We start from the raw sequence: 19,344 nt of genomic DNA on the forward strand, positions 1-19,344 counted from the left end.
AGCCATGCTTCCCTTCCTACCCACAGGATCTGAAGGAGGTGATCACTGTTTCTCAAAGAAGCAAAATACCTGGCAGTAAAATTTAAGAGCTCAAGAGGGACATAAACAACCATGACTGCCTCATTAGCAATGTGATAGAGAATTCAGTTACTCTGTTTCTGTGCTCTGCTCTTGTTGATTACTATCCTAACTACTTTCATCTAATACCAGTATGGGTCCAACATCACACCCAGCCAGAGTGAGGTGAGCAGTGCTTTGCTTTTGGAATGGTTAACTTGAGCTGCTAACACCACAGAAAAGAGCCTTCCTGGATTTTTAACTAATTATAATAGTAAAAAAATCCCTGCTGGGAATGTGTTCCTCAGTAAATAAGCAAAGACCTTTTCTTTATCTTTTTCTGATACAGAGATGGGTAATTTTTATTTAGCTACATTTCATGCTATCAGGTGTTCTGTACAATTTCAAGGCTGACCACTGTGCATGCAGTGTGATGACCTTCTAGGATTAGCTTCCTAAAACATTGTCACTAAACTTTAGAACAATATTTACAACACTTTTAATTAAAAAAAGACATGGTAGTACATATTTAGTAGCTTTGCCACTGGTTTTCACCTTGAACAAAGCCTAACTTTGAGTATCTCCTGAGGACTGAGGAACAATTACCAAAGGTTAGTTGTTTTTCCACTGTAACTCCAGCTATTTTGTATTCCTAACTTGTCACTTATGTGTAGGAAGAATATCCCACATTAGAGTCGTTATTAATAAAAGGCCAATCAGCATTCTTGCCTTGCTAGATGGCAAGGCACATAGGAAGTCCATTAACCTTGACTATGTCAAACAAATGTCCCTCTTCATTGTCAACAAATTGACTCTTCATTGTCACATTATTAGCAACAGCATGAGTTCAAATAATTGAATTACCTGAAACCTGGAAGAGGGGAAAAAAAGGTACATACCATCATCATGATGGATTGCTGGATCTGGAGAGCAAAGGAGAGGAAAAGAGAAGATGCAACAACAACAAAGGTTGTTATGAAGACTATTTACTTCCCATATGAAATAAATTCATTCCAAATAAAAGGCAGCATTTAGAAAATGGATTTTTACTCTTTGATTTTTGTTACTTTAAACACTACTATTTTGTTAGTTTAAACACTGCACCTATGTGCCTCCCAAAGAAATTAAAAGCACACCCTTTGTTGCTTGTAGGTAAGTCTTTGAATTTGATTAAATGCTTTTATTATCTTTATTAGATTTTTAAAATAAACTTATCTTGGTTATAACTAAAAACTGTAAAGTCAGAATTTTTGAGTTAAGGCTTTAGACATGGCAGTTCCAGTTTATTTCCAGATGAAAGATATTGTAGAAACAACTAAAACCTAAGTTTTCTGTAAAGAATCTACAACTAACTCATTCTTAGAATTTCTACAGACATGTTATTTATCTAATAGCATACTCAGTCAATATAAATAGGGAAAACTTAAGAGAATTTTATTGTAACACACAAATACTCCACAAATACTATCAGGGTGACAATGAAGATAATGCATACAACTTTAATGCCACAGCACAGCTAATTAAACTTCAGTCAGGCCCACTGATAACTCCTCTGTCTTGCAATCTGGTTTCTCAGATAAGTTTAAGGATAAACACTTTGGTACAGCAACATATTATCCAGCCGATAGGTCTTTGATTACCAAAGGGTAACAAAAAAAAGAAGCATGTCTGTGGTTGCTAAGATCAAAAAAAGCTAACCTACTCTTGTAATTAGTGCACACATTCAGTGTATGTTTGTGCCAACACCACTGAGCTTCTCAAATGCTGTTCAACACCCCACATTTAACATTTTTCAGTTAATTCCTCTATGGGAGGGTAAAGTTGTTTCTGACTTCTTTATATTTTGCTCCTATCAATGGGACTTCCACACTGCAGACAGCTCTGTGTGACCCAGATTTTTCTCAGTAACTTGTGAGAATATTATATGACCCTTTCCTGGCTACTCAGATTAAAATTAGACAATACTGAAGTATATGTATTAATTCCATATTTGTGTACTTTTGAGATCACTACTGAAACTTTACTACAAAGAGCTCCTGTTTCTTGATATTGCTGAATCAAGAATGCTCATGAAACACTCAGAATGAACCTCAGTAGTATTATAAGCAAGTACACAGAAAAGACATTATTTTGTCTTATTATTTACACTTGTGTAAGCATTCTGAAGGTGGTTGTGACAATCTTCAGAGAAAGTAATTTACCGAATAGCAAAGTAGCCCTTTCCAAATCCTACCTGTCCTATGCATCATCTGATGTAAAGCTGAGAACTAAAGCAACATAAATACATCAACACGAATACAGCACATCAATGCGGATGACTGCATTTCAGAGAAAATTTATGATGCACATTATGCCTGAACAGCTCATACAGGGCAAAGGAAGGCTAGCAGAGGTGGAAATTATTGTATTGTTTCAATAGAAAGTACATTACCACAGTGAGAAAAAGCACAAATATCATAAACTCCTCCCTTTTTTAAACCATGGTGAAGGGAAGAAAATGACATCCTTCAAAACAGTCTTGATAGTCAACAGCTGTCACACAGCTGTTATTTCAGATGAAAGAAAAATAATTTTTAAATTTTCTGATCATGTCACTGCCTTTTCTAAAATCTGCACAAAGCACTCACCACCACATTCTTTTGCAACAGAAGACATAATTATTTTAGTTAAAGCATCTTGCTTTTAAAGAAAAAGCAATCTCCTTGACTCAGTAATCTACTGACTGAGTCATGGCCACCACTCTGTGCATTTGACTTGGCCACTGTTCTACAGAGCATCAATGGGTACAAGTTGCTAAAATATCTGCTGAAACACAGCAGACCCTTCTATCCTAAACTCTTCTATAGAGCTTCTAAGTACTGCATGTAGGCAGGTGACCTCAGTGCCATTTTTGCACCTAGGAAGCAGTCCTTCCTTTGTGCACCAAACAGAGCAGAACACCACGTCTTAGCCCCTTATTTTCTGTTTAAAAATATTAAAAAAAAAAAAATTAAAATAAAAGACAGAAGCAAACCCTTTGCACCAAAGTCCTCAGGTGACTGAAGAACCAAAATACTAGTGGACATAGTAATGGTAAAAGCTTCTCTCCAATTGCTTAAAACTTAGCATTTCATCTGTATCAACTACCCTAAATCTTTATGCAGCAGTGAAACATTTTGAAAAGCATTTCTTGGCATCTTGCCCCTCAGCACAAGAAAATTTGCATTTTTACAGCATTTCTGCCTGTCAGCACTACAACATTTTAATGGGTTTTGCAGCTGTGGGGAGAATTGAGAGCTGGTCAGCGGATTCTTACAGCAGACTGCTGAGAGGCAAGTGCCTGAGGGTGCTGAGGCAGGAGAAACCAGCTGACCTGACCAGTCTTCACACTCCACAGATAATTCAAACAACACCTTTCACTTCCAATGAGTGTACCAAAACAAAGGCTCTTCCTGATCTTTGGGCTCTGTGTTAAAATCCTTAGGTTTTTTTCTTGATCTTAACAAAATAAGCTGCCTTCTATAAGAACTCATCAAAGAACAAAAGCATAGCCAATTGCAACTTCAACTCCCATAAGTTGCACCTAGTATATGGGATTTAAGTCACAGATCACAGTAACTACTGCAAGAGCAAAATCAGAGAACCACAGGGTCCCAAGTTTCTCCTGGGGATGGGGACAGCAGTGTGGCCAACTTAAAGGTGCTTCTTCAAAGGACATTACTTAAATGTACAAATGAGCGGCAGAGTGAGAGATGGCAGCAATGCCAGGAACTAATCAGCACATGGAATTTCTCTGGAAGAGCTCCACGCTGAGGTGGCTGGCAGAAGAATGTTGCAGTACCAGGAGCTGCCATTCCACAGGGGAGTCATCTAGCATCTGGAGGACCAGTTTCAAAGCATGAATTAAGTTCAGGAATCCAAGACTAAGCAAGGGGTTAAACACATTTCCTTCTGCTTAAAGCAGAATAGCACATCTTCTCCACAGTGCCTCTAAGTTAAACACTAATCCTACATATTTCACCCCAAAAGACATCCCTTGGCCAACCCAAGAAGAGTCGGTTTTGTTTCAGTACACCTTATTAAAGCCTACTAATTGCTATTACAAAATATAATCCTTCTCAGGTAAAAGAGATTATATATTTTGATTTCAAGTCTAATAAAACTGGCATCACATAAGCATATTCACTGGATTAACTATCTTATGATACACTCTTCTAATAATTACACCAAAACTAATTAGCTAAATTCTTGTCTTAACATAATACTTAAAACTGTGAATTCGTTTGATATTTTCAGCACTGTGGCCAACACAGATTTATTCTCCAGACACTCTCAGTCTCCAAATATAGACTTGAGATAGCTCATCTAGGCAGGGAACACGCATGTGTGTGGGAGGGAGTCTGAAAACGTTCCAAGGAATTGAGTTTATGCCACTTTCTAAACCACTGGCGCATAGGGAAAGACCACAAAGAAGCCTGTAATGAAAAGCCCAAGGGAAGGGCAAGCACACTGTCAGAATCTCACAAAGCCAAGCCAAATGACAGGGTAAAGAAGGAGAGAAGGAAAACAAGTTACATATGTCTGTCAAGGGGAAGGAAAATAAATTTTAAAAAGCATAAAAAAGTAAGAAACCAATGAGGAAACATCTTTATCACATAATAAGATTTAATCAGTGTGTAAGCCATGAAAAATGAAGTAAACACAAACAGTAAGATGAACCACTTCAAGTCAGAGTTTGCAGATAAAGTATTAACAATTCAACACACCACCATTCATTATTCAAAACATCCACACTCACATGAAAGTTCTTGCAATCTAGCTTGCTTCTCAGGTTTGATGTTAATTAGAAGAATGGTATTCCCTGCATAAAGGCTTGCCAGTATCCTGCCTATGCGACAGCCAGAGTGCCTCTGTCGTTTTCATAACATCAAGGTGCTACATCACTCAGTGCTTAAAAGAAACCTAAAACCTCACTCTTGTAAAAAGCAGATCTGTAGCTCAGATTATCACATCGTAGACAGCTAGGTGCTACATTGAAGGGTAAACTACAAAAACATGAGGATCCTGAGGATCTGAGGTAAATTGAAAAAAGATAAGGTACATTTTGCAAAACTTCTATGAAAAAAAAAAAAGAAACAGTGACCCAATTCTGTTGAATTTAGAATAAGAAATCTATTTGTCATGTCTGTTTATTATCTAGAATGCCATATATACCATTAACCAAGAAGCACTACATCATTTAGTTTTCTCTGTTCACTGCCATACTGTAATTGAAGATCTCCAGGATATGCTTATCAAAAACCCCACACAATTGCGTTGTCTAAATCTTTCAAAAGTTCATAGTTAATCTTTAGACATGAAAGGACAAGGACACCATCAGAACAGAAACTTTTTTTAACTCCCAGTTTTAGTTACTAAATGCACTATTTTACCCCTCCCAGTTTCTCCTTAGCTTTGGGAAAGGACCAGCCAATTTTTTATTTTATTTAATTGCTTTTTGCCCATTAGATTTCTGATCCCTTACCAGGAATATGGAAAGGCTGGCCTAGCTTTTATTTCTGTGCTTCTAAATATCCTCATTGCAGTTTGATGCCACAGTTGTAACATATCCTCAACTGATACACAAAAAAACCCTCATACTACTGAGTTCGTTTATTTATACGTTCTTAATTCTGAGCTGATGTTTTCAATGTTTTCATTATCTATAAATGTTATTAGAAATAGTCTTCCAAACACAGTAATGTACAGCAGTTTGCCACTATGAAGTGCCTGTTTCTTGACAGTGACTCCAGGCAATGCACCTAAATGGCAGCTGGGGAAGCTCTGCCCCCAGCCCATGACATACAACTTCCTTCCTAACAAAAATAAGGACAGCAATGCTAAGCCATTCTTGCCCCTGCCTTGCCTAAGGAAACCCAGCTGCACACTTCAAGGAGCACCCTTCATGTCCATCAGTCAGGAACCAGGAGCTGAGACTTGCCAGCACAACAGTAAGTGCTCACTTGGTACCTGTTTAATCAATGAAAAAAATTTCAACCTCTTTCCTTTGTCTGTACTGTGTTTAAGTCTTGAGTAAATACCATTACCATGACTTTCAAATTATGTAAAACTCAACAGCTGAAGTATTTAGTCAGCCGTGTACAAAGCCATGTAGCAGCCACACAAGCCCCTCATCAGCTGTTACGCCTATTTAGCTCTTTTGAGCAGCAATCCATTCATCATTCACCCATCTGTAAAATACACTAAAATATCCTAACATAACAACTTTAAAAAGCCTCTCAGAAGAACAACAAATATTGTAAAAATAGCCCCTGTCATATACATTAATTAGTTAACCAGATGTTTTTATTTTATTTCTACATTCAGTTTGTGACTATGTTCATATTAAACCTTTTTATAAGGCTTGAATATGGCAAATTATTACAGGCAAAACTAGGCCTTTTTATATTTTTTTTTAAATAACAAAATTTGTGTTGCCTTTTAATTTCCTTCCATACAACCCCTGATCTTCTCATATGGACACTTTGTAACTGCAAAGAGCAACATTAATTTGGACTGAATAATCACATATCAATACACAAGAAGTGGGAATCTGATTGCTACAATTTCTCTTTTGGCCCATGCATCTTTCTAAAAGGCTCTGATTATCCTGGCGTGACTTGGAATGGATAAATATGTTAGCTTATGGTCGCAGAAACCAATCAAGAATCAAAATATTATTTTTCCTCATAAATAAGCATGATTTTATGGTGTTAACAATAATTAAATGAGATTTTTCTAAGTAAAAGCTCTCTTACCCAGAATAGAAATTAAATTATATTCTATGATGTTGGCATTTACACAATCCAACAATACTCTAAATTTAATTAATGCCCTTCCTGCCCGGCAAGAACAAACAAAAATGCTTTGCAAAAAAATGAAGGAAAATTGAAGGTAAAAACTTTAGTCAGCAACTATTTGAAATCAGCACTGCAAATTCAGCAGATATGGTCAAGGTAGAAACAGTAATAAAAATCCACATATTAAAAGAATAAATTACTTAAAGTATCCATTCCCAAAGCACACTGCCAGCACTCAAATTACTGAGGCAAGAGTCTATGGAAATGCTCCAGGATACCTTAGGAGTACTAAGATTGGTTTAACTACTGTCAGATGGCTTCACATGGTATCTATTTGTATTTCTCTTCTGTTGTTTGTTTAATTTTGGTTTTGGTTGGGGATTTTGGTCTGTGTTTTTGTTTTTTTTAATAGTAATTAAGTTAGGTCCATCAAGAATTGCATCTGATTAATATCACATATTTAAAACTTGTTGCATTCAAGTTAAAACAAGGTGGGGAAAAAAGGAAAAGTGATGGGTACATTTCTAGCCAAGATGAATAAAGTCAGGAACCACTTCCCCTAACAGACATGAGCTATCTGGATTGATAAAGCAGTGTTTTAAGAACACCAAAGAAAAAAACAAACAAACAACACCTTTTTAGGTCTCATTAGAAAGCAATAACTGACTTACTGGTATTTACCCTATGTAATACATTTTAATAGCAAAATTCTGACTCTCCAAAAAGGCCTGAAAACATAAAACTCCCATCAAATATCAGAAGTACATTTTTCCATGTAAATTCTACCAAGTGTACATGGCCAGAGCAGTACCTCTGACACATAATCAGTTGGCTGCCCATTTTAGGTATTTGCATAACTCTTCTCAAGAGCAAGAGCAGAGTTTTCTCCTCTCTAGTCAGTCCTGAAGTTTTTTCACGTGCAAACAGATGTGTCACTAGGGAAGACAATAGTTTGTCTGTTTTCATACAAAGGTTGCATCTACTGCTCTCTCTACTGCTCTCCCACATCATTCCCCAAAGCTGCTGTAGTGATGGACTAGCTCCAGTTTTGGCAGCCTGTCTTGGCCCAAAATTGGAAGGTGAATGGGGATATCTTTGAGGTAGCTCACATGCATTTATGAAACATACCAGATGGGGCAGCTCTTGCAGACTGTCACTGTCCCAGTGGTGCAGGCTGCATCTTTGAGGAAACACTTCCACTAGACCAGCACTTCAGCCTCCATTGGCCCAAATACATCATCTCAGGTATCCACTAACGCATTTATTAAACCCTGCTCTCCACCAGCACCTGCAATGAACTGTAAATCATGCACTGCCAAGCAGATACAAGTGACCCAAAACTGGCTGAAAAAAGGACTAGAGTTTCTGACAGTGTTTGAACAAAATCCAAATCATGGCTACCTGCCTGATGCTGGTGACACATTCATTCTTGCCTTAAAGTGTCATGATTAGTAATGAAGCTTATGCAGATTCACAGTTTGCTAAATGACTGGTAAAAGTGCGTTTTTCTCCAATTCTCCAAGTCAGGAGAGGAGTTCTAAAAATTATTCTTATTCAAGCCCAGCTGACTTGAGGAGCTATTTAATAAATGACAACAAAGAAAACTTAAAAAAAAAGCTGCATTTTCCCAACAGGTTCTTTAAAGGAATATTTTGATAAAGCAGTAAAAATCAATTAACTCTATACCTGCCAAACTGACAAAAGATATCAGGTATCATTTGTGGTCATATATATATGAGTGCAATATATTTCCAAGAGATCGAATCAGATCTAGAGTAAAAAGTCAAAGTCAATGCTTCCAATGTGCCATTAAATATCCATCAAAACTGTAGTCTGAGGTAAGATGAATCCTCCCCCTCATATCAGAAGGCATGCAAATCACTGATGGGTCTCAGAAGAGCCATTTTAACACTTAGTATGTGAAGCAATCAGTTTTAAACCTACCAAACTGTGATGCTGTCAGTCATAAAAACTCTCTTTGAGCTGTATAATAATTTTGAAATAATCTTATTTTCAAAAGACTGGTCATTAAATAGAGGATAAATGACAGATCTGTGTCTGGCACATGCCAAAGCTGGTTTTGCGGAATTTTTTATTTTATTTTATTTTTTTCCAGTCTGGCTGACAGGAAGCAAATTAATTACGGGGGGAAAAATCCTAAAACATGAAGTGAAAAAATACTAATGATAATGAAACATTTTTCCATTGCATTTTTTACCCATGGTTAAGACAACTGGATGTGGGTAAGCCGAATAAAGGAAGTAACTCATACTTTCCAGATGAACACAGGTCATTGACATCTTGCCCAACATGCAAGAGTAATTTGTATCTGAAGCGTTACTCACAATGATGCTCTGACTAACTAGAGACATGGACATATGGACGTCATATCAGAAACCATTGAGAGATGACTCTGGCTTCACCTAAATTTCACCCACTTATTCAGAGGAAAATAAACCAGGAAGAAAATCTTCAGAATAACAAAGAAAAACCCCAAACATTTCACCAAAATCTGTCTTCCTGTACATGTAAAGAGCATCTGGAAAAACCAGTCCTAACAAAGCGCAACCACCAGCTCTCCCTGCAGCATCTCAGCAGGACATTAATGCCAAGAGCCAGGGCAACCTCAGGGCCACCACAGCAAAGTGAGCTGCACATGGCTGAACTGGAGAGTCAGTTCAGGCCCACCAGCTCTGCACAACGTTTTGGGCTTCAGGAGGCATCACATCTGCTGCTTCTTAAGCAAGGCACTGCCCTGGTGCTCCAAAAGGCAGGCTCAGCAGGTCACAGAAACCATCCAGCATGATACACTTACACTCCTGAGGAGTATCAATCAAATCATGCTAGCCGAGAGGACACTCACAGTGCTGTCCTAGGATTAGAGACAGAACCCAATGCATCTAATGTAACCTGACAGGATAATAAGTATCTTTTTCATATATATATTCTGAGGGTGGAGAAGAAATTAAATATAAATGGTGTCATTGAACAGGTGCTTTTTAGGATTTGATGCAAAGTCAGCTCTGGCTGAACGAACAAGTCACCCTGAAATGGAGCATGAATTCAAACAGATTCTACTACAATTCTACTACAATTTTTAGCTACTTTTAATGCCTTTCCCAAGGAAGAAAAATTTATCAGGGAGTTTTATTAAGCTGGATGGCTATTCTCACCAGGCAGAACAAAAACCTCTCTGAAACTGGTTTTCAAGATCATGAGAATGACCACTAATTAGAGATTTAATAACTCTGTTTAGTATAGCCTTACAATCTGGTATAGAAAATGTCCTCAGAAATCTTTTAAGTACTGCTCGGATGAAATAATTTCAGCCTTCTGGAGATATTAAGGTGAAAAGAGAAAAGAACAAATTAAGTTGAGAAGGGAGAAAGTGTGAAAAAAACTAAAAAAAAAAATAAAAATATTTAAACACAGAGAAGCTCCTGCAAACTAGATAGGAGATAGGATACTCTAACACATGAATTGCTCCTTTATCCTACCTGCATTACCTAGGAACCTTGAAGTAATTGGAATTTGATTTTTATTAGCTTGGAAGATTTTCTCTTACATCAATTAATAAATTCTAAAGGGGAAATAAACATAAACTTAAAAAGGTAACTTCCAAGAACACAAAATATGTTAATCTCTGTCTTACATCCTAAACAACATGTATCATGGCAGGAAAAGCTGCCTTATGGAGACTCTAAAGCCCTCTATCCTAAAGTCCACAGAAAATAATCAGACTTAATGGAACAAAGAGTAGGAAAAAGAATAGGTTTGTGTGTTTGAATAAAACGAGTGGAAGCCCAGACCTATTTGACACAATGCAATTAAAAATGAACTATCTACTGGGAGTAATGAAGACAGAAAAAGATCTAAACAGTTCATGAGTTTTTTTCACTCATTTTTTAATTTGTGAAGACACTCTCTATAGCTGAAATTAAATGCTAAACAAAATGAGAATTATCCTTTGTTTTTTGTGTTTTGTGCCAAAACACAGGAAAAGAACTGTCCCCTGTACAGGTACTGTACTGTCAATACTTTATCTTTTCCATTGAAATGAATTTTGAAAAATAAAAGGTAGGATAAGTAGAATTTCTTTTTGTGCAAGTTGAACTAGTGAGTTGTTGGGGTCAATAGGAATCCAGGCAGAAGGCTGTGGGAAAAACCATCTTATTTATGGAGAGTATTAGCCACATTGCCTCCTGTACATGTTTTACGTAAATGTTACCAGAAAGTTCACTGTTTCCCCTATTATTATTGGTCCATGTTTGGTGCAATGTTTTACATATTCCTAATCACCTTTTCCTATTGAACCCTTACCCTTAGACTCCACCCCAACTTTAGTTTATATAAGTTACTGTATCCCCTTGACCCTCGCCCTTTTGGTGCACCTTCTACTCTGTCCATATTGTATGTTTGTTATTTTCGCTATTAAAGCTCTTTTTTTTTCAGGTCATCAAATTGAGCCCGTCCTTCAATTATCTCACCACATTGTCCCCAGCTGGTCTGGTCTTGAAATCATGGGTTCTCCACTGCTACATTGACTCCCCTCCATGGCTTCAGATGTTAAATGGATTTGCAGGAGGTACACCAGGTCTTTGTAGTGTCCAGCCAAGAAACTTCAATTGAAAGTACATTGCCTCTTTACATGCAAAAATAAAGATGACTACAAATAGAGATCATCTGAAAAATTTGGAGGTTTTATAGCTCATTCTCTATATCACCCAAAACCAAGAGGAAAACACTCACCCTAGAATTGTTAAGACTGGAAAAGATCTTAAAATCAGTAAGTCCAACCATTAACCCAGCACCACCTTGTTCACCACTAAACAACATCCCTGAGCCCCAAATCTGTATCTCTTTTAGATACCTCCCAGGATGGTGATTCTACCACTTTCCCAAGCAACTTGTTTCAATGCTTCATAACCCTTTCAGTGAATAAATAGTTTTTAATATCCCACCTGAACCTCCCTTGGCACAAGCTGAAGCCATTTCCTCTGCCACTTGCCACATTTGAGAAGAGAGTGAATCTCTGTCCTGGCTATAGCCTGTTTCAGGTGGCTGAAGAGAGCAATAAGGTCAGCCCTGAGCTTCCTGTTCTCCAAAATAGGCAACCCTAGCTCCCTCAGCCATTCCTCACAACACTTGTGCTCCAGACCCTTCACCAACTCCATTGCCCTTCTCTGGACACCCTCCAACACCTCAATGTCCTTGAACTGAGAAATCCAGAACTGAGTACTGGATTGAAGGTGAGGCCTCGCCAGTGCCAAGCACAGGAGAACAATCATTGCCCCGGTCCTGCTGGCCACACTATTAGTGATATAGGCCAGGATGCCATCGGCTTTCTTGGTCCCCTGGGCAAACACTGGCTCATGTTTAGTCACTGTCAGCCAGCATTCCCAGGTCCTTCTCTGCAGCTTTCCAGCCACTCTGCCCCAGCCTGTAGTGCTGCAAGGGGTTGCTGTGACTCAAGGGCAAGGCCCATCACTTTGTGAACTTCATACCTTTGGCCTTGGCCCATTGATCCAGCCTCTCCAGATTGCTCTGCAGAGCCTTCCTATCCTCCAGAAATCAACACTTCTGCTAAAATTGGTGCTGTCTGCACGCTGACTGAGGGTAGACTTGATCCTCTAGTCCATCATGTTGACAGAAAGCATTTTTATGCCAAGTGGAATAGTTGTTTTGTAAACAGAAATCTTCAGTTGCTCTTTAACAGGCTTGTTTTCAAAATATGAGCATCTTGTTCTGTTTAGACATTTAACTATTATGCTTGTCATAGTTTGTTTATTAAATAGAAACCAGTCAATATAAACCTTGCTATGTTCAGAACCCACGCAGCACAGAGAAAATCTCCTCCACAATAAGCCAGGGGCAAAGCACTTCCAAGGTAAATGAATGTAAGCATGTGCTGCAGTATGCTTATTTAATAGTGCTGCAAAACCCTACTTAGTGAAATAGCAGAGTAGTCGAAAGAAAAGATTCATAAAGCAGCAGAAAAAAATCAATTGTGGGCCCCCTTTCACAACCAGAGAATAATCATCTAATGAAATTGAAAGCAGTGCATGCAACACACAGTAATTGTTCAATATAATTTTTGTATACAACTAGATTTAACCTCTGAAATTCAGCATTGCAGGGTACTGTTAAATTCTAAAGCTTTGCACATCAACAAGAAGATTGAGTCTCTCCAGGATACCAACCATTATCCAAACTGTATCTGAAGAAATCGCAAACACTACTCAGGTCTCATCACCTACCTATTATGAGACAGCATTGGTCAAAGCCTCCCTGCAGTCAAGAAGTGAACTAAATAGGCTTTTCCACTCCTGTCATTAACAACAGCAAATTCTTCCAACATAAATTCAAACACAAAAGAACAAGTGCCTTCATTATATATGACTCTAAGGAGAAGAGAAATGATCAAAACAGCATCACTGGAACAGAATGCAAGACAGAATCTGCCTTGAAAACACAAACAGAAATCAGGAAAATTCTTCCAATTATCATCAGAGAAAGGCAATATTTAAAAAAAACCAAAACAAAAAAACCCCATTACAACAGTTTTAGTTTTAGCTTGGTAAGCATGGAAAGTAGCTACCATTACTTCCCTTTTTTTCCACCTTGTTCTGTAGTTCAAGGGATAGGGCCAAACCCACAGCCAGGAGGTAGAACCTATGCCAGCTGCTGCCACTGCTTCAACAGATATTGGAAAAGCCAGTGAGACAAGGATAGCTAAGAGCATGTGTAAATCTGTAGGATCCCTAGCATGGCTATCAGCACCAACAAGCAGGAGAAGAAGCTCAAATTGAGCCTTGAACAGCTCAAGTTACCATTAATAAATCAAAACAGCCTTGGTTCAAATAGTTTGGATAGCAGAGACAATCTCTTAATAGATGTAATTTCTTCTGTTTCCAAAATTGCCATGTTTAGTGTTTATCAGTCAATTCCAACAAAGTCTTAACTGACATTACATCAGAGGCTAGCCAAGATTTATTCACAATAGATCAGCCATTAAAATGTACTATTTTCAAATTACAATAATCTAATTTTATAGATTCAGCGTCTAATGGACCCACAGCAAGACAGGCAAAATTCCCAGACTGCTAAGTACATCCTCTTTACCTGTCTCATCCATCCAGGCTGCCTAACAACATTACTGTGGACATCTCAAGAGAATTATTTCCATCACATACTGAGCACAAACTGCAAAGCCTCAACTTTTCACAGTCACTGCAACTTTTTTTTATTCCTTTAATTTCAATCAGTTGACATTCTTTTTAATAGGATGGGTGGCATCAATCCCTCCAGCAATCAGAGAAGATATGCAAAAAAGCCTGATTTCCCACTCCCAGACTTATTTTTGTTACAAAGCCCTCATGAGAAATAAATACATCAATAAAGAGTAAGGTCATTTTGGGAAAATATGCAGTAAGTATTCCCCGTGTAATAAGAGTTTAAGGATTGGTTTATAGAAGAGGAACCACATGTTGAATTACATCAAGCAGATAGAAAAGCTGCATTTATGTTCCTGAATAATCCAATCACAAAAAGAAAGAGAAAGTAAGTGGAAAACATCACTTGCAAAAGTTCTAGATTCTAAAAAGTCTTCCTCTTATGCTCTCTTTCTCTCTTGTAAAAATTTTATTTTTTGACACAAGCTCCAGAACTTTCTAGACAGAGAATTTTCTAGACTACAGTTCTATGTCAGGTGTATTTTTCTTTAAAACAAAAACAAAAAAATGAAATTTTCCAAAAAAAACCAGCCATTAACAAACCATCAGCAAAGTTCTTCTCAAATCAACAGCATCCCTTCCCACCAACATTCTTCACAAACTTCATCAGTTAAAACCAAAAAAAGAATTACAGGCTCATACATAGAAACTTATATTTGACAAACATTTCATTTAAAAAAAAAAAAAAAAGAGATCATCTATTACCATTCTGTCTTGCACAACCTGTAAATGTAAGCACCTCTTCCTGAACCTCTTCAGGGAAAGTAATCACACAGCAGAAATTTAAGAATTCAGTAACTCTTGTCTTACTTATTAAAAGTGCTTAGCCAAAGCACTAAATTTATGCCATTGGCAGCAATTGATTTGTGACACTACAGTTAACTCTGTGATGCATTTAACAAATAAAGGACCCCAGTTTCATCATGTAGAGAAGGACTTAGAAGGCAACAGCTGCCAGCACTTGGATACTGTTATTAGAAATGGTTTAGACAGTCCATATGCACAGCATTTATGTGCCTTCTAGGTCAGGCATTAGTAGCTAGATCATGCATTTGAATCACTGTGTGAAAGGCACCTTAAAATTGAGCTGGGGTCTGGGTTCACTTTCATCCATATAAACACAGAGCAGTTTAACTGACTCTTATGTTTAAAGTCAAGGTGCTGAATTTAGTCTCAGGCTCCTCTAAGACAATCCAGGCTGGGACAATACTGACACATGTGAACCAACAAAACACTGAGCAAAGGTAAGTAGTCTTTGGAAAGGCAGATTGCTGTAACCCATACAAAGAGACAGAAGAAATCAATTTCTCACATGGAAAAAAATAATATCCCTGTTTTTCTTAGTACTGTGCATCTATTCTACTCTGATTTTTTTTTCCCTTTGAAGAATAAAAAGTAAAGAACATGAAGTCCTTTCCCTGGCTAGGCCTACACAGCTACCCAGAAAAAATGGGAGCCATTAGTTGATACAACTAAGATACATGGTGCAGTAATTTCTGAGTGTGCTGAAGTTGTATGCATATTGAAGCCAATGAACAAAAAGACCTTCCCCTCATCTGACCTAGTTCTGTCAAAGATTCACACATGGAGACAGTGGGTGTAGAGGTAACACATGCAGTATCTTCAAAAATTTTGGAAGACAACATCTCACAGTGAAAGACACTTAAGACCTTGATGGGGAAAGGAAAGCTGGCTGAACTCTAGAAAATTCAGAGAAGATACCAGAAGGCTGTCCAGACCTGTAAGTATACAATGAAATGAACAAAAGCAAATGTAAAAACAATTCTGGAAAAAGTGCCAGAAGGACAGTTGGTTTCAGTATAAAGCTACCTGATGCTGCAAGTATATTCCACTTGAAAGGAGATACAAATTTTAAGAATCCTCTCGGTTTTGTCTTTTTTTTTTTTTCTTAAGCACCATGCAAAAAATATTGTAAAAGCCCATTACAATTGAAAAAGCATAATAAATTTTTCCAGATTCTGAATTAGTGCTGTCTGCAGTGTGACAGGTGCAGCATAAAAAGGCACTGTCCCAAAACAGTTTTCACACTAAATGTACAAAGAATAGCAGAAATAAGGATCAAAGGCTCAAAGAAACATTAATCTTTCATTAAATTATTCTAAAATGCAAATGTCAATTACCTCCTACCCAGACACTGGTAGCTTGGTAGGTTCTGCACAAACAGGGGAACAGGCTTTGCAGAAAGGCTGTGGAGTCCATCCTTGGAGCTACACAGAGCATGACCGTGCACATGCCTGAGCAACCTGCTGTAGCTGGCTCTGTTCTGAATGGGGTCATGGACTGGAGGATGCCCAGAGGCCCCTCCTACTCCAGCAATTCCATGATCAGATTAGAATGGATTTCTGAGAAGTTATTTAACAATGACATTTTTTTTTTATAAAGTGGATCAGAGAGGGTGCTCTGTAAAAAGTTAAAGTCTTGGGGAAAAAACCCAAACAGAATACAACCGGGAATGAAGTCTACAAATTATTTTTAAATCAGCTTGGTGGACAGAAGAGGACCTGGGACAATATGACAAATAGGACAATATGATGAGCATTGCTCATCATTAATGAACAGATTCATGGAAGAAAATGACAATGAGGAGTAGCAAAATGAGATTCATAGTCTGGAAATGAAAGGCCCAAAAAATTAATCACCTACTTAAAACTAACAGAACCAAAAGTTAAAAAATATACACAACGATGGCAGGTGTCTGTAGCAAAGCTTAATTCAATACTGTCAACACTCGTCTTTCTGATCATACCAGTAATTTCCTTCACAGTTCATAGGTAAGCCACTGTGTCTATAAGAGGAATGCATCAAACATGAAATAGAAAAGCTTCCCCTACACAGAATGGACAGCAATTTTAGGTCAAAAGGCATCAGTGACCTTTCTGGAGAAATAAAGAAGTGCTCTTAATGAGAGAAAGACATGAAAGAATTAGGAACTATGTGAACTCAATACTCAATTACTGAAACTTAATGGGCTTTGTTTCAGGCTTACAAAATAATTGATCTAACACAAGGGTCTTGCTCAAAATTAACTTCAAAAAGTGTGCTTTACTTTGTTAAACTAACCTCTGAAGCCAGAAATTCAAAATGAGAAACAGTTTCTTCCTCTGTTAGCTGCTCTTCCCAATAAAACCACAGGACCATGGCAATTACTTCATGTCCTTATATAACACACATATGTTCCTTTCCACCCCAAAAGAGAAGTTTTGTTTGTTACCTCTTACCGACAGTTATTTTGACAGTTCTTTTCTGAGAGTCCATCCTCATCTTCTCCCATAATATCCACTGCCGAAAATATCAGTGCAACCAGAATTGCAAAGCAGCACACCAGAGCAAAGATCACAATGCATCTTTGCTGGGACTGAAAGAGATTAAGATTAAAAATATTTTAATGGCATGAGGACATCTAGTCAACAACTTGAGACTCTAAAACTTTTATATGAGATCTAAATTTCTTTGAAGATCTTACTCCATAGTTGTCAACATGAAACACACCTCAGGATGAAAACCGTCACAAAACTTCATGTATGACCTTGAGATGTATTTTAAATCTCTCAGACACTGTTTAATAATTCATGTCACAAATAATATCTGTAATTTAAACTTATTTCTGTTTGTACCACAAGGAAAGCATTATGCATTAAAATAACAACTCCTACATTAACTATGTATTTTCTGATTGTGTCTCACAGGTAAAGTACACAGCTGGGATGGCACTTAAAAGTTTTGTTGTGTTTGGTGGAAATAAAATACGTCTTTGCAAGAAACCTGAAGAACAAACTTTTTTCCTATTGCTAGTACCTGCCATCATCACTATGACTGTCACAATCACTCAGATACTTTGGGAAGTCCTTGCCTGACACTATTTATAATATAATGAAAACAAATTCACAGACAATAGATAGGACTCAAGGAAACAATGGGAGACTGTTGCTCAGTATGACAGGTAATGCCCTCCACATCTCAGATTAAATATTAAAACATGGCATAGCACTACCTTATGAAATCTTGCAGTAATAAATCATATGCACCTGGTAGTGCCCTAGATAAACGTGAAACCTCTGAAAGACAGTCTCTTAACGTTCAATTTACATAGCTGCATAAACATGAAGTATATTCTATTCTGAAACCAAATATTCAAACAAATATATGGCATTTTTCTACTGAAGTAAATTTAAGCAAGACCACACCCATATATGAAAATATCAACATCTAACTTCTGTTGCAATAGTTACTTTCTTAATTTTCATTATTGCTGTGTAATTAAAATGTCACATGGAAGAAAAGGCCTCATAAAGGAATGGGAAAGTGGGAAAGCATGAAAAATGTAAGGAAAAGGAAACAACATCACACTTGCAGCTGATAACCGATTTCATCGTATTTCCATTGCTTCTGTGTCACACTATTGGGAACGGCAAGAAGCACAACATGGACTCTCTTGTGAGTTGAACAGAAGAGTGAGGTTTATTACCTCAGATCTTCTTTTATAGACTGATACGCGAAAGTCCAGAAAGGTAAAACTCTTATTGGTCAATGAACTAACACATCACCATCACTGGTCAGTGGTGTACACCACCCCTCGACCTTCTCTTGCAAGAAAACAAGAAACTGACAAACAACACCTGCAAGGCTGTCTTCTATCTCCGAGGATTGTTTTGATTTCCTCATTATGATTTCCCAGGCCACTTTCTCAGGCAAGACTGAGAAAGTTATGCAGCCTGCTTTTCTACAGGCACTGTGCTCCGTGCTTTTGCTCATATTTAGCATCCATACTTCTGATATTTTGTTTGAGACGCAGTAAGTTTCAGAGTAATGAGAACATTCTTCCATACACCTAAAGAAAAGGTCTAACTTTTTTTTGAATGAAAAAGCTTCCAATACTTCCCAGTTAGTGCACCCCTCAGGAGAACCATGCTCATGTTTCATTTCAGAGTAAGATATAAAGATTTTATTTCAGTCTCTGAAAACACAAAACACAGCAAACAACATCTCCAGACAAACAGGAAAAACTAATTTGAAATTTAGTGACAAAAGTATCCTTTAACAGCAACACTGAATGTGTGGTTTGGGTTATATGCATATTTTAAATATAATGCATATTAGACACTTTTATACATTTCAAATATATGTTTAAATCTGTATTTCCAATATATTAACTAAAATCCTACAAGAATGCAGCATAAGAAAAGATTCTTCAGCCATACAAAAAGCCAACTTAAGAA

General features: G+C 37.5%; 1 protein-coding gene across 1 annotated transcript in view; it reads right to left on the reverse strand.

Moving 5' to 3' along the window:
- PLD5 (phospholipase D family member 5) overlaps positions 1–17,477 on the reverse strand; it is a 99,207-nt gene extending 81,730 nt beyond the window's left edge. Inside the window, exon 1 of the mRNA XM_005530596.3 lies at positions 17,347–17,477. Coding sequence (XP_005530653.2) covers positions 17,347–17,399 — 53 coding nt within the window. The 5' untranslated portion in view covers positions 17,400–17,477. The remainder of the gene's footprint in view (positions 1–17,346) is intronic.
- Positions 17,478–19,344: the final 1,867 nt, after the last annotated feature.

This window comes from Pseudopodoces humilis, chromosome 3 (genome assembly GCF_049639895.1).
Source record: "Pseudopodoces humilis isolate 2021_Gansu_Grassland_sample_001 chromosome 3, ASM4963989v1, whole genome shotgun sequence".
NCBI classification, from domain to species: domain Eukaryota; kingdom Metazoa; phylum Chordata; class Aves; order Passeriformes; family Paridae; genus Pseudopodoces; species Pseudopodoces humilis.